General features: G+C 37.8%; 5 protein-coding genes across 6 annotated transcripts; all 5 read right to left on the bottom strand.

Moving 5' to 3' along the window:
* Positions 1–3,611: 3,611 nt before the first annotated feature.
* Positions 3,612–7,995, bottom strand: LOC114876941 (EF-hand calcium-binding domain-containing protein 1-like). The gene is made up of 4 exons (XM_029188917.2): positions 7,384–7,995; positions 7,160–7,274; positions 6,729–6,982; positions 3,612–5,430 (listed from the first exon to the last, which is right to left on the bottom strand). The coding sequence occupies exons 1-4, from the start codon at positions 7,698–7,700 to the stop codon at positions 5,208–5,210; spliced, it is 909 nt and encodes a 302-aa protein (XP_029044750.2). The 5' UTR covers positions 7,701–7,995; the 3' UTR covers positions 3,612–5,207.
* A 747-nt stretch (positions 7,996–8,742) lies between these two features.
* Positions 8,743–10,163, bottom strand: LOC114876970. Of its 2 annotated transcripts, XM_029188985.2 has the most exons (6): positions 9,911–10,163; positions 9,802–9,838; positions 9,522–9,721; positions 9,205–9,442; positions 8,981–9,122; positions 8,743–8,919 (listed from the first exon to the last, which is right to left on the bottom strand). In XM_029188985.2, the coding sequence occupies exons 1-6, from the start codon at positions 9,944–9,946 to the stop codon at positions 8,832–8,834; spliced, it is 741 nt and encodes a 246-aa protein (XP_029044818.2). In that variant the 5' UTR covers positions 9,947–10,163; the 3' UTR covers positions 8,743–8,831. The 2 variants fall into 2 exon arrangements, with proteins under 2 accessions (XP_029044818.2, XP_029044817.2); XM_029188984.2 differs by having other exon boundaries at positions 9,802–10,163.
* Positions 10,164–10,262: 99 nt separating this feature from the next.
* LOC114876977 (keratin-associated protein 19-2-like) lies at positions 10,263–11,143 on the bottom strand. Its single transcript, XM_029188994.2, has 3 exons — positions 10,997–11,143; positions 10,426–10,699; positions 10,263–10,344 (listed from the first exon to the last, which is right to left on the bottom strand). Exons 1-3 carry the CDS (start codon positions 11,067–11,069, stop codon positions 10,323–10,325), a joined length of 369 nt encoding a protein of 122 aa, XP_029044827.2. The 5' UTR covers positions 11,070–11,143; the 3' UTR covers positions 10,263–10,322.
* A 978-nt stretch (positions 11,144–12,121) lies between these two features.
* LOC123987968 (protein tweety) lies at positions 12,122–14,646 on the bottom strand. The gene is made up of 4 exons (XM_046286423.1): positions 14,398–14,646; positions 13,820–14,268; positions 12,869–13,281; positions 12,122–12,787 (listed from the first exon to the last, which is right to left on the bottom strand). The coding sequence occupies exons 1-4, from the start codon at positions 14,480–14,482 to the stop codon at positions 12,754–12,756; spliced, it is 981 nt and encodes a 326-aa protein (XP_046142379.1). The 5' UTR covers positions 14,483–14,646; the 3' UTR covers positions 12,122–12,753.
* A 9,164-nt stretch (positions 14,647–23,810) lies between these two features.
* On the bottom strand, positions 23,811–25,389 carry LOC114876940. Its single transcript, XM_029188916.2, has 4 exons — positions 25,285–25,389; positions 24,645–24,771; positions 24,063–24,291; positions 23,811–23,986 (listed from the first exon to the last, which is right to left on the bottom strand). The coding sequence occupies exons 2-4, from the start codon at positions 24,721–24,723 to the stop codon at positions 23,935–23,937; spliced, it is 360 nt and encodes a 119-aa protein (XP_029044749.1). The 5' UTR covers positions 24,724–24,771; positions 25,285–25,389; the 3' UTR covers positions 23,811–23,934.
* Between the last annotated feature and the right edge of the window lie 164 nt (positions 25,390–25,553).

Here is a 25,553-nt window from a genome sequence, read left to right as displayed (position 1 = left end):
CTATTCGAAGCGTAATCTATATTTTAAATCGATCACACAGGTCGTGTAGCACAGCACGTTGGAGCCGATTCACCCTATCGATCTCTTCAATTTTCCCCCCCGTCTTGGCTACCTTCTAACGATTCGATCGATCCTCTCTAACGGGGGTAGTTAATCGTTATCTCGATGCAACGCGAATAAACTAAACTTATATCTCTTATTTATATTAATCGAAAAATATAAAAGACAAGTAATTTGATGTAATAACGTTTGAGATCAATTTGGATCGAGATAATGGGAAGAAAGGAGGATGTGATTGACAGTGAAACGAAAGTGTTTTATTTTCTTTTTTCTTTTCGACAGAAAGAAATATTTTTAATTTATTGAATGGAAGAGTTATGGATGAACGAGATATATATATGTCTAATTCGCCCCGTATATTTTGACCACCAGCAGAGAAACATGGAATCTTCGAGCGAGTCCCCTTTTTTTATTATTTTTAGTTCTGAAACGAAGGCGTAGACGGTTACGTTTATCTTTCAACCCTCGACACACATTATTCTGTATATTACGTGTACGATAGAGATGTAAATATAGGAGAGTACAATAATTGCCAAAATAATCATGGCGTGGAGCGAACAGAGTCTCAATGTTTATTCCCAGTGTTGCGCCGGAAGTGTTTCGAGGAGGGCGAACGATTCCACGTGATTTCTATTTTATTTATTCATTATTATTTTACAAAATAATTTTTGTCTTCGTTAGTTCGAAAGAAAAAATCAATTTCCCTAAGATGAAACTTAAATTGCATTAAAAATGCTTTCAAAGTTTGGCATTTCGAATATTTATCGTCACCTAAATTTTCTCTGAAAATTTCAAGTGTCAATTTTTTTTTTTTTAATCACACTTCAATTAACACGTACAATTTGTCCCAAATCGTTCACCCCGTTACGAAATAAATTGATCGCATTGCTGTGAGAATCATCGCGATGACGATGTCTCAATGATCACGATATAAAAGCACTGCCCACTAATTACTGCCAAATGTTTCAAGACTCGCCAGCCAATCTAATAACTGCCAGATTTATCCGAATCATATACAATTTTCTTACTCTTGCTTTAGCACGACGAACTTAATTACGAGTATGCTCAAAGTGTAATTAGTTTGATCGAAGACTTGGAAAGTAAGAGGATGCAATTTCTTAACTCGTCGCATTGAGTTGCTTGCATTTAACGTTTTGTCGCGTAAACGAGCGTATCGTATACATTTCTGACAATCTAAAGATAAAAAAAAAGGATGATACGTTTTTTATACTAAACGCATACATTCGTTCAGCATTTAATCGTTCGCTAATCGTCGCATTGATTCTCACGATTCGATTCAAACGAGTCCCGATCACTGGCGGAACACAGAATACCATATAACAATTATATTTTAGTAAAAAAAAAAAATAAAAAAGAATTTATCGGTAATGTACTAGTAGGATAATCAACCGCGAGAGCGGAGACGGTTTTACCTAATTATAGCGGCGTAGTCCTTTAAGAGAACCATAATTGCTAGTCTTTAATCAGCGACGTGCACGCGTACAAGCACGTCACACCGAAATATATATATATATACATACATATATATATATATTGGATGTTTTATGAATTTTTGGTTGAAGCAACTTTAACGTTTCGCGAGAATTAATTAATTTTGTATCATAAATTTTAATCTTTTTATCAAGAAATTTTTTTAAAATTATATTTTAAATTCGTGGTGCTGGTCACCTACATGGTAATCAACTTTTACTATTAATTATACAATGATCTACTTATATTAAGAAATTGTAAAAGAATTATTTATTATTCTTCAATGAAATTTTTCAAAGACTCTTTCACGAATCTCATTGATCAAATGAAATAATAATGCAAATGGTAATTTGCAAAATGTTAAAGTTGTTTCACTGTTACAAAAATACACCTGCGTTCATGCGTGTGTATCAGGTGTAAACGACTAAATCGGTGTAAACGAACAGGGACGGGGGGGTATAACGAGCGAAGGAATAAAAAAAGAATATAATGCCATTTTTATGTATACATACCTATATTGTACTAATGATTATTATAAATTTCTGTTTAATTAATATTATTCTTACTACTACTATTATGGTTTAATACTATTGATTCTCGTTTATCGACTATTGCTATTATTAATTGATATGTAACGTTGTAATATGCGCTTTGATTTTTATACATAATATATATATATAAAGAGAGAGAAAGAAAAAAAAACGATTACTTTGTAGGAGACGTAAGTGTATTTTGATATAGCGCACTGTATGCGTGGCTGTGTGTACGTGTAAATGTGACACGAATAATTTTACTAAATGATCGTGTATATGGTAAAACGAATTTTATATTTACAAGTTGAGTTTTCGGTACGTATGTTCTAATTTCTTTTTTCTCTCTACTGTGCTTACGTTTTCTTTAGCTAGATATCGTGCAAACAGTTACTTTTCCATAGACGAACGGTATCCGTGTTGTTGTTCAGGAAAATTTGATAAGAAATATTGGAAATTTTATTGAAACTAAATTTATATATCTTAAAATTTACTTAATGACTTAATTAACTAAATTAACTAAATGACTTAAAATTTATATATCTAAGAGGGTGGATGTACGCGTTAAGGATTAATTGTTTAATTTATCACTTAAGTTCGATATTTTTAATTACTGACTTTAAAATTTTAATCGTAATTATAGTTTATTAAATTTATCACCCCTATGACAATTAATTAATTACAGCGCGCAGTAATGAATCTCACGTCAATATTTTCAACGCGGTGCTGTTAATTAAAAATTTTTTCCTTAATTTTTATCGATCATAGTTTTCCCAGGACAACGATACGCGATACCGTTGGTCGCGAACGTAATTCCTCCTGGAAGGTGTAACACACGAAATCAAGACTGTAAATACGAAATAGCAGGCGTTCGATGGACCTCCACCTTAAGGTTCCCACCACTATTCCCGACGTTTAAGTGCCTATACAGAACCGGATGAAAATCGCGTCTATTCTCCTCCTCGAACCTTCGTTGTTCTAGTTTCTAGAAGTGGGTAAGATACTATTTTGACGGCTGCGAAACGACGCGAAATAGAACGAACGAACACTTGGTTTTCATGTTGCTGCAATACACACACCGTACACCAAATTGTTTCTCTTCGTTGTAGAATTTAACAGAGAGACGATTGAAACGAAAGGAAAGAAAAAAAAAAGAAAACCTGGTGAAAATCGAACAAACAGAAAAGGAAAAAAAATCAGAAAAATGAATAAAAGAAAATAGAAAAAAGGAGTATATATATATTTACGATGAAAAATCAGTGTTTAAATGTTACAGAATAGAAACGTTTACGTTGCATTCGTGTGACAGTAGTTTGACGATGATTCAAAGAACGTAGCGAAACGATCGTCATTCCCACTTTAATGAATTAATATACCTATACCACAGTTCACCAGAGTCCATAACTGCGCCGCGAAGGTTGGAAGATGGTGGGGGAACGCATCGAGTCCTCTGCTAATCGCTTTCCACTTCGTTTGGGAGTATCGCCAATCAGGGCGCAGATGCGCACTGGAGATGCGCGAAGAACGAAAACTGGTCTTTTCGCAGTTATGGACTCTGGTGAACTGCGGTATATATAAATATATATATATATATATAAATACATGACTACCATAGATATATATGTTATACATATTGTACGTAAAAAAAAAAAGACGAAATAGTATTTTATCTAACTGCTAGTTTCACGTCACAACGGAACGAAAGTCGTTCACCCTCGGCAGATCTCAGGCGCTCTGACGAAACGAACGTGGATCGTTTATTTTGTTATTCGCGCATAAAAGTCAGCCCCGCTCGTTTCCGTTGGAGCGCGTCTTATCGTATGTACACCAGTGTTCGCAGCTTCCATCGAGAATCAATTTACGACCTCTGTAAAGCTGTAATATTATATATATGTATCTGAAATGTGGCTTGAATTTTTGTCGAATAAACCGCTTGGTTTTTTCGTGTATCAATTAACCGACACCTTAAGTCGGTGTTTTTCTACGGTTCGCAAAGATATGGTACTTCGAATTCTGAGTATATTGGCGAGGGGCGAGTTAACGACAGGGCGGTGCATCTTTAGGGAAATGCAAATGCCAATGTACTCTCTTATCTCCACGTTACTTTTCCGCATAAATCCTTTGTTTTTCTATCCACATCTGCGGCCGAAAGACACTGTCTTAAGTATAAACAGAAGAGATCCCGAGCACAAAGTGTAAATGTACAAAACGAAGTTCAGTATCGAACGTTCCCATAGAAAACGGCAAGTGTGCATCGTATAAGAAAAACAGGATTATTTGACAAAAATCCAGTGTAATTACCTTGGTACAATCTACCCATCCTTCCCAGCACCTCTATTTCCGGTGATCGTATCGTACAAAGAAGATGCGATTGATTCGCGATGCTATCTGCGAATACAAGCTCGTTGCGTGTATATTAATTATAACAGAATATATATATATATAAATGAAAGATTAAATTAAATAAATGAAAAGAAATATATATATATATATATACACACACAGACACAATACACACAAAGGTACACAAGCGTATCCGTGAAAAGGAACCTTGAGGTCGCGGCACGGGTCCTAGAAAACCGAAAGTACCGCGACGATGTGAACCGATGATATTTTGTTGCGCGTGCAGAAAGATGTCAATTTTTTCAGATAACACGGGAAAGAGACGATGATGAATAAATAAACCCCTTTGCATCACTGTGTAACATACCTCTAGAACGGTTTCATTAGTTTAATTAGCCTTCGGGTTATCGCTCGAAGATCAATCGTGTTCGATCGATATTTTTTCTTTTCTCTCGAACGAGACAGATTTCGCGATGAAAGACAAAAGAAATAAGAGAGAGAGATAGATCAAGTGATTTCGATGATTGGTAATCCGAGGGTTAAGACTGATCCAGCAAACACGCTGTAAGAAAGCCAGATTTCGAGCGTATTTTGTAATTATGCTATTATTACATTATTATTATATGATTATTATTATTATTATTATTATTACTGTTTGTAATTACGATTACTATCGAATTTGTTTTTAATAAACGGCAGGTGCCATGATTACGAATCCATCGGCTATCGCTAATTAGTTGTTTAATTATTTTAGAATGTATCTTAGAGATCCTCAAGATAAATTCATGATTGTAACGTGGCTAAAACAGAAGCACGATTCTCGTCTGTCATTAAACACTGTCCGAAAGCTTCGAGAAGCAAAGGTTCTTCCGTCACAGCCACTTTATAATCCTGAAAAGAGATTTTCCCGTCCCGATCGACGTCCAGTTTCTTCAAAGCCATTTCGGATAAATCTCTGACAGCTTCATCTGGATCTTCCTCTCCTGGTTGCTTCATTAAACAGTTTCTACAAGTAGAAAACAACGTTCGTCGACTGCGTTTTTAAATTCAAATGTAAGCGCGCGTTTAAAAGGAATGGTACTACTAGTGCCATCTAGCGGCGAATAGTGGAACTAACGAAATAGAAAATTCCGTTTTTTAGCAAAATAAGCGGTTTTTGAGCCTGTTTGGAGCAAGAATGATAGTCTATAATCTCAAAGGAATCGATTAAATAGCTTTGTTTGTTCCTAGAGGCGTTAATTACGAAATTTTAAAAAAGTTCATTTTATGGACACAGAAACACTAGCGTCACATAGCGGCAAAACGGTGGTACTAACGGCAGTCCAAATAGTGGTATGGTGTTTATAAGTGCTGAAAGATTGTAGTGTTTTAAAGTAAGTAACGTGTTTATTTTCCAATTTCTGATACTTTCATCACAGCAAAGACCTTCCAAAATTATTTACGAAAGTATATTAGTGGTTTAAAGTGTCCCACGAGCTCTAAAATGTCAAAAAATCAAGCACTAGTAAAATCTAAATAGTAAGTGTTAGTATTTAATGAAAAGAACCCGTAGATTTACATTTTTTGATGCTAATTCCTTAGTAACCCTATGTAGATTACGTTTTTGCATGAATTTTGATTGCTCTGGCCTAAAAAATGCCAGGAAATTATCAAAAATAGAGAAAAACTATCAAGTGACTACAGATATAACCTGCCAACTGTAAAGGCACAATTTTGACTCCTTTCTAGTCTCCTTTTATTAAGAAATCAGTTAGAATCAGCACAAGACCGAAAAATCATTAAAAAATCATTATTTGGCAAATTTATATTTAAAAAAAGAGGTGATCCCTAAATTGACAGAAGCTTCCGCTGCATTCCGATAGAGAGCGCTAGTGTTTCCCTGTTTCAAAAAATCGATCGAGACTTACTGCTTGATACTAGACTTAAGATTCTAAGTATGTACCTGATGATTAAACTCTGATGGACTTCAAGAAGCCCAAACAGGTTTTCTTCCTTTAATTAAAAAGAAAAAAATCGATCGATAAGTTGTTGAGTAGTTTGAGCCGTTTTTGTATAGATGGCGCTGCGATAAAAAAGTAAGCTTATACCCTACCCCTTTGAAGTCATATTAATTTCCTTGGTCACCGCTAGATGACAATGAGTACCCCTTTTAAACGCTCGTCCAAATTTAAATTCAAAAATGATATTTAAATACAATTCACACTTTTTAAGCGCATAGTAAAACCCGAAGTGTAAATTAAGCAGAGTGCAAAATGTACAGTAGCATAAACTATGTAAAGAGCGAATGAAACATCAGACAGTTACTTGAACAATTGAAATATCTCGTCTTTGGTGATGAACCCATCGTTATTGAGATCGTAGACTTTGAAACAAAATTCAATCTTCTCGCGTAGACTGCCACGGAGATACAAGTCCAAACCCATGATCCATGGTTCTAATCTGATGATTCCTTCGTTCTCTCGATCCCAGCAGCAAAATATACGTTCCACCAATATATCCTCTGTGATCACTTTGAAAGTATTGTGCAGAAGGTCTCGAAAAATGTTTCTGTCGATACCCTGAATGAAATTTCCCAAAATTAACTTCACCTAATTTATTTGCAAGGGTATGATTGAGAAACGGAGACGTTTAATGGATTGACACTGTGAAAAGGGAATCGCGTGGATCGCGTGTCTCTTCGAAGACATAATGACAGTCTTTCGCACGCGATTTAAAACAGTGATAAGTGTCACTACCTCTATAACTTGATTCGGCTGAGATCTTCTAGCAGTGATAACCGATTGCCCTACTTGTTGCTGGCTAGAATTAGTTAGCTTCTTGTACAGCTTGCATAAATTATCCAATTCAGACCTGCGTTAATTAAAAATCGTTCATTTATTAATATTTCAATTATAAATTTTCTTGGTTTTTTCTTTTCCTTTCTAACAAATTTATTCTATTTTTCTTTCAGAATACTTGCCACGAGAATCTGGTCTTCCTCTTCAACGATTCAATTAATTTGACCGTGTGCGCGGAGTTCCTGGTAGCCCCAACTTCCGGCATTCTTCTACGGTGCCTCTTTCGAAGCTCCTGCTTCGGGCTACCGGAAGTTTGCCTCTTCGAATTCACGGAAGCTTTGCGACCGCTCATCAAGAAGATCGAGACGCTTTTCATCAGCGTCGACCCGGCGCGAAGGTTCGCGGCGCTTGTACCAACGGCGCCGACGCCGACGCCGACGCTCTTCCCGTGATCCATTCGAGGCTTCGCGCTCGACGAGAGGCTGCGATCGTCGGACATTCTTCTGGAATTCGTGAGTAGATCGAAGAGTAAATTTTCTTTGTATTTGAGATTCAAATTTGAAAGAAAATTTAGATCAATCTTTTTTATTTCTTAAAATACGAGTTTAATTAGCTATGTTCTTCAAAAGGGTTGTAGTAAATTACTGTAAGTTAATTATTCACGAAAGGGAAACATCAGGTAGCTCTCGAGCTCGTTAAAATTACCTGTTTCCTCGTTCTAATTATAGAAGCCATAACACGAACGGAAATTGATCGCGCGAATAGTAAAGAAGCTATGGTTACGGATCGATTGATCAATAACATGCAATTCATCGTTTTCGATTGGAAATTAAATTCTACAGCCGCTACTGTAGAAATATTGATATTAAATATCTTTTCATAGTGGAAAAGCTGATCGAAATCTGACTTGATGAATTGGAATAATTTTCATTGTTTTCCAATAAATTATATTTATTCTTATAATTATATCATTCCTTTCGTGATTTATTCATTTATATTCACGTCGATAAAATTTTTTCAATTTACCACACAATCTCTTTAGTATGCATCGAAATTGCAATCCCTATTTGCATAGAAATTTGAAATCGTTGATAGAGATTGAATCTCCTTGCGTGATCTACATTTCCATTCACCTTTTCGTTATCTGTGCACGTGTACCATTTATCTAGAAACTTTGTCCTAGATTTTGGCAGCTCAGAAAGTGCAACATTATTCGAATCGTATAGCCTGGCAAAATTGAGAACTACTCAACGCGTGCCGGAAACTCGTTACAGAGGAAACGTGGAAAGTTTCTTACCGTGCACAAGATCAGTTCGTTTTCGAGAGTTTCTCTCTAGTTTTATTACGTTCTCTATGGCGGTATCCAATTTGATAAGAATTTCCTCCTAACAATCGTGTTAACAATAAACTTACCTGGAAAAAAGGAGTAAATACTAGGAATGCGATGCTTCTTTCTTAGTCGTCAACGGTTACCAAACATAATCGATCAAACTTTTATAAAGGTAGTATTGTTTCACCCCTCGTGATTCAGACACTTTCGGTTCAAGAATAATAATTTAACTATACCAATATTTATTAATTAAGATACAATAATATATTTTTGAAAATAAAAATATAGTGAATAATGAGTTTAAAGTATAGAAACTTTCTTAGGTTGATTCATCGATGCAAATTTCGCCATATTATTTCCATTTAATCGAGTGAAGGGATGATGTTTCCTGGAACGTTGAAATTCTGTTAACAAATTTTTAATCTTTTCAATAATTTTCCATTATTTACCTGCAGAGTTTCTCGAACACACCACGAACATAAGTTATATGATTCTGGATTTCTATTAATACGTTGTCCAAGTACTGAGCAATGTTCTTCACTGCTTTCAATTCTACATCATTTGTTGATTCAATTTGTGAGACTGATGATCCTAAGAAAAATAAGGAAATTAAGAAAAATAATTTCTTACTTTTATTCTCAACAGTAGTAGTCATTATTAATTTTATAATTACTTGGCTTTGTTTGCTTCTCATCATCCTGGCCATCTTGATGATAAATGTCTAACTCCTCCGGTGAATTTAAAAGATTATTATTCAGATGATTAGCATTCCTCAGTAATGATTTAGTGAACGTCGCTGATGAAGATATATCCGTCATCTCGTTAATCGCGAGATCAACGTTCTTCAACTTATTCGCCTCCTCTCGAGGCAGTTCTTTCAGGATACCATTCAATTCTTTGAACAGCTGTGCCTGGATTACCAAGTTCAATGATCTTGAATGATAAATCTTAAAAATTAAATTTCAATAATTTTTAGAAACATTCTCTTGCCTCGCGTTGAATGAGATCATTCAAATCCGGAAGGGTAGACTGAAGTTTCTCTGAAAATGTCTGAAGAATCTTCTGAGTTCCTGATGAAAATTGTTCAGACGATCCTTGGTTCATGGTGTACTTTGTAAGGAGACCTTCAGGGTATTCGGAAACCCTGTGCACTCGGGCACTTCTCTGCTGGTCCACCTCTGTTTGATTTTCTTAATTTAAAAAGAAGCAAAAGACACCGTGCAACAGGTTAATTAATTGAAAATTAATTTATGCAGCTGTCCTTCCTTACCTTTCGATTCCAATTTAGCGAACAAACCATAGTGAAACTGTAACACAAATAGAGTTTTAATAATGATTTTTAAGAAAAACATAAATTTTCGATTTTCAATTAAACTCACTTGCAGAGTAATTAAAAGAATCACTAAACACTTCATGGTTTATTCACCCTCTATCTTGAATAATTACGAAAGAATCAGTGGTCAACGATGGTGTTGCGTTAAATGAACGCCTCTGATAGAGCAGTCGATTTTATAGCACTGATGTTGCTTGATTAAATGAACAACGGTATGCTATGTTTCTTAAACAATTTTCCCAAACATCCGAATGAAATCGAACCCACAGTTAACTTACATCGAGACGTGTAAACTTATCGCGAACTAGAATATTATTTGCTGCTAATTAAAATGGTTCATTTAGATTCAGGTGATGAAAGGATTAAATAAGAGAGGGATGTTAAAGAAATAAAATTCGTTCGGGAATAATAGTAGAAAAATTTATTGTACAAATATATTTATTCAAAATTCTAATTCCTTATCGTCCAAATCCAATAGAGCTGTAATAGAGAAGAAATTGTGAATTTCTAATTAAATCTGAGGATTTTATTTTAATAATTGATAAATTAAAGGGTATTTACCCAGCTTGCGCACTAGCATACGATGCGCTTCCATATGGAACACCATAACCACCACCGTAACTAGGGTAACCACCGTATCCATGACCGTATCCATGACCACCATATCCATGACCACCGTATCCGCGTCCATAGCCGCGATAAGGGTAACCATGCCCGTATCCACCGAAACCACCTACTTTAAATCCCCCAATGATCCCGATACCACCCACGCCACCCACACCACCATAATGTGGATCTGCCTTTGCTTCTCTTGCCATCCTCGGCAACGGTGTTTCTAGAATTAAAGTTGGAGTGTTTAAAATGATTTGTGACAGGTGTTAATGAAGCGCACTTGATACCATTCGAGATGTTAATCAGTTTATTTTCAAGAATCAAATAGAAAATTTATGAAATAAATTTCTGAGCAAAGTAATTTAAAAAAAATTTTTTAAATTCTATATTTTCTTGACTTCTTCTAAAATAAATACTAAAGTTAACACGGAGCCTGAATTTAAAAATAGACAAAAATTATTCCACTGCCTTCAAAATTTTTCACTTCTAAATGATTTAGAAATTTGGAAATTTTTGATACCTTGTTCGGAAGCTGGATAGGCAAAGGCGATCGCCAGGATGGCAGCGAACGCTATCAGGACGAATTTTTCCATGTTTTCCCGCGACTCGCTGTTCGGATAACAAACTCCCTCGAGGATCGAGTGGGAAATGACTATGCGGAGATCAAGAGGTCGATCCTTTATATAATGTAACCGGGAACGTTCTGGGATGCCCCAACAGATACGAAACGAGTATTCTTCACTGAGAATCGTCGTATCTCATTAGCACGGACGATCCTTGTCTTCCGTGAAGGTGATAGACACGGTTTGATGTGCAGACGATTTTCAAGAATGAACGACAAAGTAACGATGATACAACAATATTTCAATATTTCTTTGTGAACGATAAAGTACAAAAAGAAATGTCTTTCATTGTTCACTTTAGTCTCATTTAGATCTGCTCTGTTTTATTAGTCGATGTTTCTTCTTCATCAGCGTTTATATTTAGAGCTGATTATTGCATTTAAAAAATCAAGTGTTCTTCAACAATGTTTTATTCATATCATTTTAAAGATTTCCACTTCGAAGGCCACGATGCACCAGGCTTCGTCACTATTATTTATAATAATTTATGCAAACTGCTGCAATCAGAGTCATCGCGAAACGATAAGTAAAAGTGATCATAGAAAATTCCACCTCCGGACGGTATGTTAAAAAACGAAAATTATTTTTTGATTATTGTACTATAATCGTTGTCTGGCAATGACAATGGGTGACAGGAAATTTTGAAATCGTAGAGCAGAAAGATTCCACGATAACGTGAAACATGCGTACAATGAATCACACCAGTGTTGTCAATGTAAGAATTATATGACTAATTGTTTTGTACACATCATTTCAAGGATAGAACGAGACGATTCCGTCTAACACGTATGTTTGCCGAATCAATTCGAGCTCCTTCGTGTCGCGTTTCACGTTCTTCTCCCTAATTACGTCAGTGGTAAAACCGTACTCTTCAGCATCCTAAAAGTGTTTGACTTTGATTTTGAGTGCTTTGCTCTCTGACTTTGTTTTTCAAATATAATAAAAAGTTAAAAATAGATTTCGTTAGAAAATGAACCATTTGAAATATAGGAAAGTGAGAGGATAGAGAAAATTACATCGAATAAGATTGATCGTTTCTTTTTATTTTGAAAATAATCCTAACATTCGGCAGTAACAATAATTCTCGATAGAATTTATCATGGAACCTCAGCAGTGCTGAGGATTCGCAAGCTATTCTCTAACGCAGATCTACGAGCTATACTACAATCGCGTGATCAGTTTCGATCGATTTCTCGTCTAAAATTTATGGCAGTAACGTTTCAACAATGATGCGAACCCTTTCAACGATCGACTTAATATTGCACTTGTCCGTTTGATTTATTATTAAAAATCCTCACCTTACGAGCTAAGAATCTAATGATTAAAAAGGAAATTAATTATTCTAATGGTAAAATATCGATTTTTCATAAGAGAAACATTTTTGAATTTAAGATTAATCAATTATAATTAACTTAATTATAATAATAGGTGATCGTAAAGGGTTGGCATAATTTGATTAAGTATCTCTACTTGTTTCACGAGACAAGAGTTAAATCTAAGGACCTCCTCTCTGTTTCTCTCACAATCAGGCGATTATCTGGTCGATTTTTCACCGCCGTGACGATTAAAAGAGGTCTGTCCTGTCTGCATATTAATGTCGCGTGGAATATTGATTTTAACGGTATCGAGAGGCAGCTCACCTGTCTAGCCTCGTTTATTCCTCGGACGTCGGTGCAGGTCGTTTTTTCCTATTGAAACAATCATTTTAACCCGTTGAAATCTTGAAGATGAGGAAATAGATGAAAATTATTTGAATTAATTAAGCTTACCCATTAGGAGATCCGCCATAAGCGGTTGCTATTGAACTAGCAACGCCTCCTTTAGCAGTAGAATAACTATTAGCAATCGCAGTCACCGCTCCTGGAGGAGATCCAGGGGCTCCAGACCGGGATGATCCTCCAGGAAAGCTGAACACCATCGGGAAGAAGTTATTCAAATTCGGGTAATTTTGTCGGCGACGGTTTCCCTTGAAAGGAATGAAAGGAACCGATGGTTCATCGTCGTATTCTTCGTCGTCGTCTTCCTCCTCCACTACTACCGGTGTCTTCTTAGTTTTCTTCCCTTGTTGAACTTTCGGACGATTAGTAACCACTTCTGGAACCGTGTGAACAGGCTCTTCTGCTGGAGTCACCGGGGCTGCCTCTGTGGTGTACACTGGGGCTGGTTCCGGTTCCGGTTGTTCCTGTATAAAATTTTCAAATTTTCAAACACCTACACCCTATTTCTAAATTAAATTTTCAAAAACCTTCACCCTACTTCTAAATTAAATTTTCAGAAACCTTCACCCTACTTCTAAATTAAATTTTCAGAAACCTTCACCCTATTTCTAACTTAAATTTTCAAAAACCTTCACCCTATTTGCAAATGAAATTTTCAAAAACCTTCACCCTATTTCTAAATTAAATTTTCCGAAACCTTCACCCTATTTCTAAATTAAATTTTCAAAAACCTTCACCCTATTTCTAACTTAAATTTTCAGAAACCTTCACCCTATTTCTAACTTAAACTTTCAAAAACCTTCACCCTATTTCTAACTTAAATTTTCAAAAACCTTCACCCAATTTCTAAATGAAATTTTCAGAAACCTTCACCCTATTTCTAAATTAAACTTTCAAAAACCTTCACCCTATTTCTAACTTAAATTTTCAGAAACCTTCGCCCTATTTCTAAATTAAATTTTCAAAAACCTTCACCCTATCTCTAAATGAAATTTATTTTACCTGAGCAGGAGGTAAATGTTGCTTGTGATGTTCCTCCTCTTCCTGATGATTCTGTTCCTCTTCTTGAGGATAATGTTCCTCCTCCTGATGATAATGATGGTGCTCCGGCTGGTAACCTTCGTGTTCCTGCACCTGAGTCTGCTCCTGCTCGTCGTAGGAATGTTCCGGCTCTGGCGCAGCCTGAGCCTCCGCGCTGGAGACTTCCGGTTCTTCGATCGGTTCCGGGCCGTTCTTCAAGTGTGGCGCCTGCATGCCACCGAAGAAGGCCTCCCCGCTCACCGCGTTACCTTGAGCGAACACACCTGTCGCTTGGCCAGCGTGATTAGACCGTCGCACCGGTCTGTAGTAGCCGGTGAACATCATGGCTCTGTGAGGGTACGGGTGGACCGCTGTCCTCTTCTCGCGGAGGAAGACTATGGGGTTGCCGTACGGGTCTAGCATTACTGAAACTTTGGTGGGAAAATTAAATGAAAATGGAATTGAAATTTTATAAGCCACTTGGATGGTCTCGGTAAAAGAAATCATTTGGCAAGGATTCATGATTAGGTCTTAAAAATAGATTAACGGAAAATACTTACTAGGCTCGGCAGGAATAGCCCTAGACTCCGTCACCGCGATCGTCGTCGCCACGACGAACAGGACGAAGCTCATCCACTGCGCCATCCTCGAAGACCGTACGATAATTAAACTCCAATGAAGCAGGATATAACTCCTTGGAACGAATCTTCCTTCGGAACACCGTTGCTTCCGGTAACCAGTAGAGACTCGTGAATAATGGAAGCACTGGACACCTGGTTTTATCAGCTGGGTCTACCTGGTTCGCGGACTTTTTGCACGATGCTGGTATCCTCGAATGCGCAATTGCTTTTATACCAGGAGCTAGGATCACGAAGGGGGATGGGATGGGATGGGCGAACGATGACACAGGCTATGGGATGGATCGGTCGGATCCAAGACAGAAGAACGGGGATATGGTACCCCTCTGGTTCCCCACCATCGTTCGTCAGGTGGTTGCCTCGTACCCAACAGAATCGTCGTAACGCAAACGTGCGCATCGTTCAACGATACGTGATCGTCATTTTTGATTGGATCCATGTTGAATCGAACGCATTAATTGCGATCCCTCTAAATTCGATTGATCGCCTTGCAGCACGTGGTATCCTTGATGAAGGCCATTTTATTGTTGGAAATTTTCGGACACGTAGAACGAGGATGTATGTAAATTCAAATATGGAGCTTGAACGTGAACTTCAATTTAATTAAAATTCTGAAATTAGGAATTTTGGGAATTCCAAGATAATATTAACTTAGAATCTGAGTGTACTATATATACCTCAAGGATTAAGAATCAGCATCGGAAAAGTGATTGATTTTTGTAAATTTAATTTAAGATGAAAAATAAGAATAAGAAACAACGCACGACGTCAATGAACATACAGTTTGATAAACGACGACAAGAGTCAATGTGGACAGTTTCCTTTTCTTTTCTAAGATCAGACTGATTGATTATGATTCACCGAGATCGTAGCCTGATAGAAAGGATCTAACGTCAGAATAACATAGAGGTTCATACATTTTCAATCGTTCTATAAATAAGCTGGATCCAAGGAACGATGCTTTCCACTGATTCTCTCCACCCATGGTCTTACCAGAATTTTTATTCTCTCCCTTTTCTACCATTCCATGACCCCTTTCTTCCAAGAATGTCATTCGTTTACCTAGGGGGTTGAATCATCCCTTATTAGATGATGATACGTTCCAATTATTCATAAATTATTCCTTGCACAGAATAAGATTGAGACAGGAAGTTTTTCGATGGTAGATTATTTTCAATCGATGCACCATCGATCAAGTGGCTATTTTTGTCGCTAGAAGGTTGCGGATGTAGTTTTGCAATCACCATCACCCGGTACGGTTAATGACGTCTCTTTGACGTAACCCGTTAATATTAACATTATGTCAGTCATACACATTCGAACGTCTGCGGGTATGACTGGTCAGAGGCGACGATAATTCTTGGGGATGATCAAAAGTCCGTAAGAGTCCAATGGCGGTGGCCGAGACGATCGTGGTCTGAATTTTTAACGGCCGCAGACAGATCCGCCTTCGCGTGTCACTGTCCCTTCCTCGGTTTTTCTGCTAAAACAGAGAAATTTTAGTTCTGTATAATTAATTAACCCCAGGCACTCCTTAGGTCCGCTTTAGACTCTTGGCTCTAGGCTTCCTCTTGCTTCTAGGTTCTCCAAAGGGTCTAGGCTCTAAGCTGTAGGCTCTACTTGGGCTCTAGGGTCTAGGCTCGTAGACTCTAGGCTCTAAGGTCTGGGCTTTAGGCTTTAAGCTCTAGATTCTAGGTTCTAGGCTCTTAGATTCTAGGCACTAGGCTCTTAGATTCTAGGCTTTAGGCTCTAGGCTCTAGGCTCTAGGCTCTAGGCTCAAGGATCTAGGATCTTAGATTCTAGGCTCTAGGCTTTTAGATTCTAGGCTCTAGGCTCTTAGATTTTAGGCTCTAGGCTCTAGGCTCTAGGCTCTAGGCTCTAGGATCTTAGATTCTAGGCTCTAGGCTCTAGGCTTTTAGATTCTAGGCTCTAGGCTCTTAGATTCTAGGCACTAGGCTCTTAGATTCTAGGCTTTAGGCTCTAGGCTCTAGGCTCTAGGCTCTAGGCTCTAGGCTCTAGGCTCAAGGATCTAGGATCTTAGATTCTAGGCTCTAGGCTCTAGGCTTTTAGATTCTAGGCTCTAGGCTCTTAGATTTTAGGCTCTAGGCTCTAGGCTCTAGGCTCTAGGCTCTAGGCTCTAGGCTCTAGGTTCTAGACTCTTAGGTTCTAGGCTCTCCTTAGGACCACTGTAGGCTCTCGACCCTAGGCTCCCTATTGGTCCTAAATTCTCCAAAAGTTCTAAGCTCTAAACTCTCCCAGAAGCCCTTGCCCCATTCTTACTCTTAGTCAAGAAAAGCCTACGTAAATAGTGATTGCTTCTTACTCCCATCCTTACCCTTATTCAAGAAAAACCTACGCCATGGTTCCTCCCCCCATCCTTACTCTTTTACCCCAAAAAAAGCGTAAATTTCAGCCGAACGCTTGACAAGTATACTAAATCCTTAATGATAAGGAAAGGAATTGATTAATTTCCGTTCGTCCAAGAGATAAATTCGTCTGCGGTGGAATCGTCTGGTCGGTGTACCGCTATCAGGCCGTGAATACTTCATGAATTCGTACGATTTCATGAATCAACCTCGAAACGCACCGTTTTCCAAGTCACGCATATCGTATTTTCGAGCGTGACCAGGCGACGCAAAACGGTCACCAGCACATCTACCTCGCTCAGAGAACGAACGATCGTTCCGCTCGGATGCAGCTGGATTCGCGATGCCTCGTCAACATTTCAATTGCATCTTTCTACTTACTCTTTGCCATTTCTCACGACGAATTATCATAAACAAACGGAGTAAAACGAGGTTATATATACATATATTAAAATCCCTTTATCCCTGCGTGTTTTCAACTTTGATTAAACTGAACCATTTCTAAAATCTTTTTCTCTTCCAAAAATAAACGATTCATAAATCAACGAGTTTCTATTACCCGAACCTAGAACCGACTAGTTGGACAAAATTCCAAGCACAGTTGCATATTTTCTCTCAACTGTTTCGAGGATACGTGGCCCGGTTCGATGACCCCGTGAACGATCTCGTTTCGCGAATCGTCCCGTTCGAAGAGGGCACAGAAATCAGTTCATTGTTCCCGCGTTTAAATTCATCGTGCGTACGCTACTGCCAGACCTATAGTTGCCTAGATACAAGACAACTCGTTTCTGGGTAGTAACAACACTTCGTACCCTCCTTTTTCTCGTCGCTGTTCCAGCAAAAAGCCTGAACCTTTCGATAGAAAAATAATTGAACTGCATAGGAAATCGCTTGGGCTCCAAAGGGTTAACAGAACGAAGAGTGCGAGAGGAGGATTTGTATCGGCGAAAGCTCGTAAACAAGCAGAAAATCCGCGTCCATTCGTCAATCGCGTGGTTGCAAAGATCACCGCATGTAAACCGATGATGCAAGTCCCATAATAATGGAATTCAACGTTCGTCCGATCGTTTCTGCGTCAGTCATTCGAACCATCCGTCTTCAGGAATCCCTTTGTTTGGCCGTTTTCCATTGTTTTCCGTCATTTTCCACCATCGTCACAACTGCGTCTGAATTTCGAGCCTAGAAAGCATAGGTTCCATTTCTCAAAAAATCGGTTGGATTGCAGTTTCCCGGGTAATCGATCTCGACTATTTTATCGGATAAATCAAGGTCGGAGAACGAGGTCGATATCACGTGGCGTTACAAAGTTATGGCCATTTTAAAAAATTACAATTTTTCAAAAATTTTCCGATAATTTTGAATCCGAAAAATAACTCAACCCAACTTATCAGCTAGAATAGCTAGCCTTTGAATTAGCTTAGCTTAGTTCTCCTCTCCTTAGCTTAGCTTAGCTTAAAATGGCCATAACTTTGTAAGGCCACGTGATATCGTCTTCTCCGACCTTGATTTATCCGATAAAATAGTTAAGATCAATTACCCGGGAAACTGCAATCTAACCAAAAAATCATTAAAGACCTAATTTCCTCGTCTGATTGCGGAATTATTTCATAGCGATTAAGCTTGTAGTAATTCTAAACGTTTAACCTCTGCGACAGGATCCTCGAGCGGAACCGGACGGTACCGTTTCGTTCGGTTAATTAACAACTCATTAGGGGCCTCGATTTGGGTCAGAATAGTAATGAACTGCGGATGGTCCTACGTAAGTCTGCGATATGAATATTCGGTTATCGGTATCAAGGATGACGAAGCGGAAAAAGGCTACGACAGGAAGCTTGGAAATATTAAAATCGATCGGGAGTGACATTTATTATTAGAATGGTAAAATCGGTGCCATTCTAAATTTTAATTAAAATACCAAATGTCCTCTGAAAAATTCAAGAAAAGTTCATTGTTCTCGAATCACTTAACTGCATAGCTATGCGCTCTGTCATCTCGCAGTGCAAAAAGAAAAAGGAAAGAAACGAGTGCAAGGATGCATCAGGTTCGAGCGAAAAATGTTAAAGAGGCAGAACGGAAAGAAATACACTAATCCATACAAACTCTCCCGAAAACTCTGTTCACATACCTAATCTTGTGCAAAATGCTAACCCGTTCTTGAACACGAATAATGCATAAAAGATGCCTGGATGGCATTTGTATGAAGCCGTCCGTTCAAGAAGATGATGAAAACTGAATATCAAACTCCCCTTTAACCAACCCAAAGGAAGAAGAAACGATTTCTTGAAATCTGGAATTTTTGTTCGATCGAAGACGAATTCGATCGACATCTAATTTGTCGAATCGGTGAAATAAATCAGGTATGCAGCTGATCGTTCGCTTATTTGTCGCGAAACGAGCATAGCCAGACGATCGCTCGGTTCTCAGCAGGTAAGGTGGCTCCTGTTTTCGTGGACAGCCCCACGCATTGAATCAAGATGAAGACCATGTCGAGTTACACGTGCTGCGCAGTGGCATACTGAATCGGACACGTCCGTCTGCTCACGTGCGGCAACTGTCGAAACGTGAGACAATCGTATCGTTTCTGCGCTACGTTCGATCCTCTTCGTCATCGACATCGCGAGACACATGTTCGACATTATCATTTTCGGTTAGATTGCAGTTTCCCGGGTAATTGATCTCGACTGTTTTATCGGATAAATCAAGGTCGGAGAAGGCGATAGGAAGCGTCCCGAGATCGATATCACGTGGCGTTACCAAGTTATGGCCATTTTAAGCTAAGCTAAGCTAAGTTAAAGACTAGCTTTTCTAGCTAAGGAGAACTAAGCTAAGCTAAGTTAAAGACTAGCTTTTCTAGCTGATAAGTTGGGTTGGGTTAGGTTATTTTTTGGATTCGAAATTATCGGAAAATTTTGGAATAATTGTGATTTTTTAAAATGGCCATAACTTTGTAACGCCACGTGATATCGACCTCGTTCTCCGACCTTGATTTATCCGATAAAATAGTCGAGATCAATTACCCGGAAAACTGCAATCCAACCTCATTTTCAACCCTGATGTGTACCTTCCAGTCTACACGAACGTTGATTAAAAAAATTCATTTCCACGTCTACTATCTTCTTAAAGATTCCTTTCTTAATTTTAATTGTGTTTCAAAATTCATTAAATCTTGGGGATGATTTTTTTTTTTATTAAATAATGTAAATGATCAATTTTAATGTTTGTTCGCAGGAAATGGGCGCACCCAAGCTGGCATCGAGTTTCCGGGAAGAAATTAGAGGATTACTAGCAAAGGCACGTATGGTACTTAAATTTTTTTGATTTTCTAATCCACTGCCCGGATGATCTACGATTCAATAGAAATCACTGCGGTTGGTTAGTGTGTATGTTTAATTCAAGATCGTTTCTCAGAATGATTCTGACCGTGCAAATAATTTTACATCTCACGGCCGCCGAACGGATGCAGTATTTCTGTAAAAATTTTCATCTCGCGTAAAAAACGCCACGCGACGGAAATATTTTCCACACGAACACGTTGTTCGTCACCGATTTGACGTGTACACATTGGTGATTTCCGGTATACGTATTCGTTCTTTTTCTTTTCTTTTCTTTTTTTTTTTTTCATTATTTTCTTTTGTCGAATCATTTTCCCGTTTAAGGACGATGACTCCCGATAGATCCTGAAACACGTGTTGTAGCAATTCCTATTTGAACACGAATCACGAAGAGCAAACAGGTAAGACCAGGTGGATGGGTTGAAAGACCGCGTTACATCTCGCCCATGGATTGCGTTCATCTTGCAAATTTCCAAGATAAAACGGAGGAGACAGGTGTTTTGTATCGTATACTAGCTGTAACGCGTATCCTGCTAGACGCGTATCCTGTTCAACGGCGTGGATGAGCTTGCTCTGTTGAATTAACAATAAGCAGTGCTCGCTATTCCTTTGCTTCTAAGAATAGGAAGGATACCGGTAAACAACTTTCCTATTAAAATCATTTTTCATTGCTTATAAGTAGAATTTTCAATTTTAAGATATCTTGAATCGAAGACAAATTAAATTCTCGCTAATTAAAAATATCGATTATTACCGATATATACCCGCTTCTAAGAATAGGAAGGATACCGGTAACTTTGCTATTAAAATCATTTTTCATTGCTTATAAATAGAATTTTCAATTTTAAGATATCTTGAATCGAAGACAAATTAAATTCTCGCTAATTAAAAATATCGATTATTACCGATATATACCCGCTTCTAAGAATAGGAAGGATACCGGTAACTTTCCTATTAAAATTATTTGTCATTGCTTATAAAATAGAATTTTCAATTTTAAGATATCTTGAATCGAAGACAAATTAAATTCTCGCTAATTAAAAATATCGATTATTACCGATATATACCCGCTTCTAAGAATAGGAAGGATACCGGTAAACAATTTTCCTATTAAAATCATTTTTCATTGCTTATAAGTAGAATTTTCAATTTTAAGATATCTTGAATCGAAGACAAATTAAATTCTCGCTAATTAAAAATATCGATTATTACCGATATATACCCGCTTCTAAGAATAGGAAGGATACCGGTAACTTTCCTATTAAAATTATTTGTCATTGCTTATAAATAGAATTTTCAATTTTAAGATATCTTGAATCGAAGACAAATTAAATTCTCGCTAATTAAAAATATCGATTATTACCGATATATACCCCTATCGCAATTGGGTACAATGGTTTTTTGAGGACTAAGTGCCCAGCGTGTTCAACAAGAATAATAATAACAATCTACGTTATCTTCAATCGATTTCAACCCATTTTCTTGGTGTCTTTTATTATTATATAAGCATCTAAGAATCGATTTCACAAGAATAGATAAAACCACCCTCATCTCCTTAATGCCTTTTCTATTCCAACTATCTGATCAGCAGTCAGAGGACCGATTTAGCGAAACAAGCTGATTGGAATTTACAGTGTTGGCTTTCCGTGGAAGACATAAAATAGTCGCAGGTGTATAGTCGGCCGACATAAACGGCCGGGAGGCTACGAATTCTGCATCCCGATTGCGAAACGAGATCTGCCCGTAGACGCAGCTGCTCGTCTTGCGTCAGCCTATTGAAAATCGATCGGAATCGAGCTGGGTATCCTTATTCGTCGGTACGTGATCACATTTCCGGATCGTGATTCGGGAGATCGTTTAGAAAGGAAGTCCCTGAAGATTTTGATTTACGTCTAAGCCGTTGGCCGTGATTGCTAATTCGTTGGAACAACCAGAACGATCACGTCGAACAAGAGATTTTATTCATTCAAGGGAGGAATCTCGTATTCCGCGTTTCATGCACAGCTAGCACTATATATTTTATGGTGGATCCGTGGACGGACTGGTAAGCGAACGCTGATGCAACTAAGTGTTCATCGTGCTTTTGATTTGACATTGTTACAGTGTTATCAATATCCTCGGGGACGTTGATTTACGATCGCAAGTTCACATGATCGTCTGACCGGCGCCTACGGGGCTCGCGGACAACCCAGTCGTTCTAGAAATTTCATTTTACGAATGTAATTTTGTACCATTTAAAATCTTTAGGAAGAGCGATTTTAATTTGAATTTAGGAAGAATAATTTTAATTTTAGTGTAGGAAGAATAATTTTTATTTTCATTCAGGAAGAGTAATTTTAATTTTAATTTGGGAAGAATAATTTTAATTTTAATGTAGGAAGAGTAATTTTAATTTTAATTTAGGAAGAGTAATTTTAATTCAGGACGTGTAATTTTAATTTTAATTTAGGAAGAATAATTTTAATCTTAGTGTAGGAAGAATAATTTTTATTTTAATTCAGGACGAGTAATTTTAATTTTAATTTAGGAAGAATAATTGTAATTTTAATTCAAGAAGAGAAATTTTAATTTTAATTTTGAAAGAATAATTTTTATTTTAATTCAGGACGTGTAATTTTAATTTTAATTCAGGAAGAGAAATTTTAATTTTAATTTTGAAAGAATAATTTTTATTTTCATTCAGGAAGAGTAATTTTAATTTTAATTTAAGAAGAATAATTTTAATTTTAATTTAGGAAGAATAATTTTAATTTTAGTGTAGGAAGAATAATTTTTATTTTCATTCAGGAAGAGTAATTTTAATTTTAATTTGGGAAGAATAATTTTAATTTTAATGTAGGAAGAGTAATTTTAATTTTAATTTAGGAAGAATAATTTTAATTTTAATTTAGGAAGAGTAATTTTAATTTTAATTCAAAATGATTATCCTTTAAATGAGCCAACTTTAAATCCAACATAGATGCGTTTTAAACCCCCGAAGAATCCGATTGCAGTAACAGGGCGGAAGGGTTAAAGGTCGAGAGGAGGAATCGTGGGAGCGAGTGAAATATTCGACGGTTTCGCTCGAAAACGCGAAGAGAAAAAAAGAAAGGAAAAGGGGGCTACACGGTACGGAGAAGGGAGTCCCACGAGGATTTTGGACGTGCGTGTCACGTGCCAGCGGCCGAGTCACGTGATTCGCGGCGCGGTAGATCTGCGCGGTGCATCATCGCATGAAGATCGCGATGGCGGCTGCCTTTTGAGCACGCTCTCCCATATTTCAGCGCAACCGATTTTTTCAGCTCGCTCGCGGACACGGAATGCCTGACAATTCGCCGCCAGCGCATCGTGGAATCGTGACGAACGCAGTAAGGGTGCATTCGTAACGAGCCTCGGATTATTCGAAATTTCAAACAAGAACGCTCGCGCCATCTTTTGCCACGACTCGAAGCACCTTTCGCTTTGTACCTCGATCTACATTCCGGAATTAATTTGCAATTAACTGGATCTGGGTTGAATCTTAAGTTAAAAAATTTTCCAGTTTAGTTAGAATATTTTATAAAAATTTTTGGGAGACACCTAAGGGGTTGATTCTTAACTATTAACATTATAATTTTCTTTTTATTTGGGTATAGGTGAAAATGAAATATCAAGAGCATTGCTGTGACACAGAAAATTTTTATTATCCTTTTTGTTACATGAGCCATGGTCCGAAATTGGGTCGAAAGGTATGGTCGGAATGGGTGTGTGAGGATCGTGCGGTTGTCCTCGGGGTGGAATTTTCATCGTTTCCGAGATTTCAACAGGTATGCTGCGACGTCCATGTCGAAATACCTGAAAGCAATAACCCTCCATAAATAATCGTCTACTCGTTGACTATTCTATTTCAAAAAATAAATCATGTGCTTACCTTTTTTCTAAATTTGAAATTTCCCGTTTTGTTTGACTATTTTCAGAGGTGACTTGACTGCCATCATTGGCAGTGAACCTCGCCGCGACTGCAGTGGATTTTTCAGGGGGACCGGTGGTGAGCGAAGGTATGTTAAACAACGTTTTACCCTGACGATTTTCCTTGGACTTTCTCCTAACGTTTAAATCCGATGACACTACGATTTCATCGAATGTCTGTCCAAAAACAGCTGCAAAAATATTAATCAATTATTTAGTCCTTAATTCAATGACTGTGAAACGATAAAGCAGCGCAGGTATTTTCTTTCTCGGTTTCTCCTCGAACGTATTCGTTTACATAATTCCTTGAAAGAACAGCTGAAACTTTATCGTTCTGTAAAACAATAAGGACAATGAAACGGTGTAAAATGAATCATCCAGCGGTATTATGGTTGCACGCGAGACCACAATGAACAGGCGTTAATTTACACCGCCTCGGAGCGAGGATAGAAGACACTCCGTTTGTCACCGACGACTTCCCGATCGATCCTCATTAATTATTCATTAAGCGTAAACATTTTCGTCCGACACGAGTTTTACTTACGTTTCTGATCTGACGTTTGCTGACCGTTGACGATCACGCATGCCAGTGCGATCACCGACAGAGCTAGGAAATTGGTCATTTTCCGTCTTGATTTGCTTTTGAAGAGGAGGGCCGAAATTTTTGTAACCTGCAAACGATAAAAAAATTAATAATAATTTTACATGAAATTTAGTATTCCTAAACTTGCAATACTAGACTATGACACGTTTCGAAAGTATGTCAATAAAAAATCGATGACATTTTTGCATCAACGATGCTTTGACATTTACTCAATTTCCCGAAGAATCCTCCGCAATAAGAGAAAAACTGAATCTCTTCTCACAATCAACAAGCTGACATATTAAACGTCACTGGACAAAGCAGTACCTCTTTAACACCTTCACTCCCATGGATCACCAACGATCTAGGTCTCGGGATAAAAAGTGAAAGCTTGAATTTGAAATGCTTATTTCCTTACTAAATAGATCTTCAAGGTGTCCGACTCCATTTTCACCGCGGAAGTGAACGTATTAAGAAGAGGAATTCGATGAAAAGTAATTAAACACGATTATAAGTGTTATACCGAGAGTTTCTATAAAAGATATCCAAGAAATGGAAAAATGGTGGAACGAAGATGCTGTTGGTGAACAGTTCGACTTACCGACGACTTAACCAGAAGATACTTTCCGAGTCGACAACCGCACGAGAAATGCGAGCACAATGCCGCGGAAGGCTTGAAGAGAGCATCGTAGCTTTGCTATAGGACGTGGTGAACAGGAACAGGTCTCGGTGGTAAGGGTCCAGGAGGAGGCGCCTCGACCACGTCCACGTACTGTAGATCGTTGCACCGGACAGACCACTTTCTATTTCATTTTTTCTTCCCCTTCTCGTTCTCACTCTTATACAGGATCTGGACTTTATGTTCAAATG

The sequence above is a fragment of the Osmia bicornis genome, chromosome 7 (assembly GCF_907164935.1).
Source record: "Osmia bicornis bicornis chromosome 7, iOsmBic2.1, whole genome shotgun sequence".
NCBI classification, from domain to species: Eukaryota; Metazoa; Arthropoda; class Insecta; order Hymenoptera; family Megachilidae; genus Osmia; species Osmia bicornis.
Note: the sequence above shows the minus strand (reverse complement) of the source record. Positions and strands in the feature narration are given on the sequence as shown.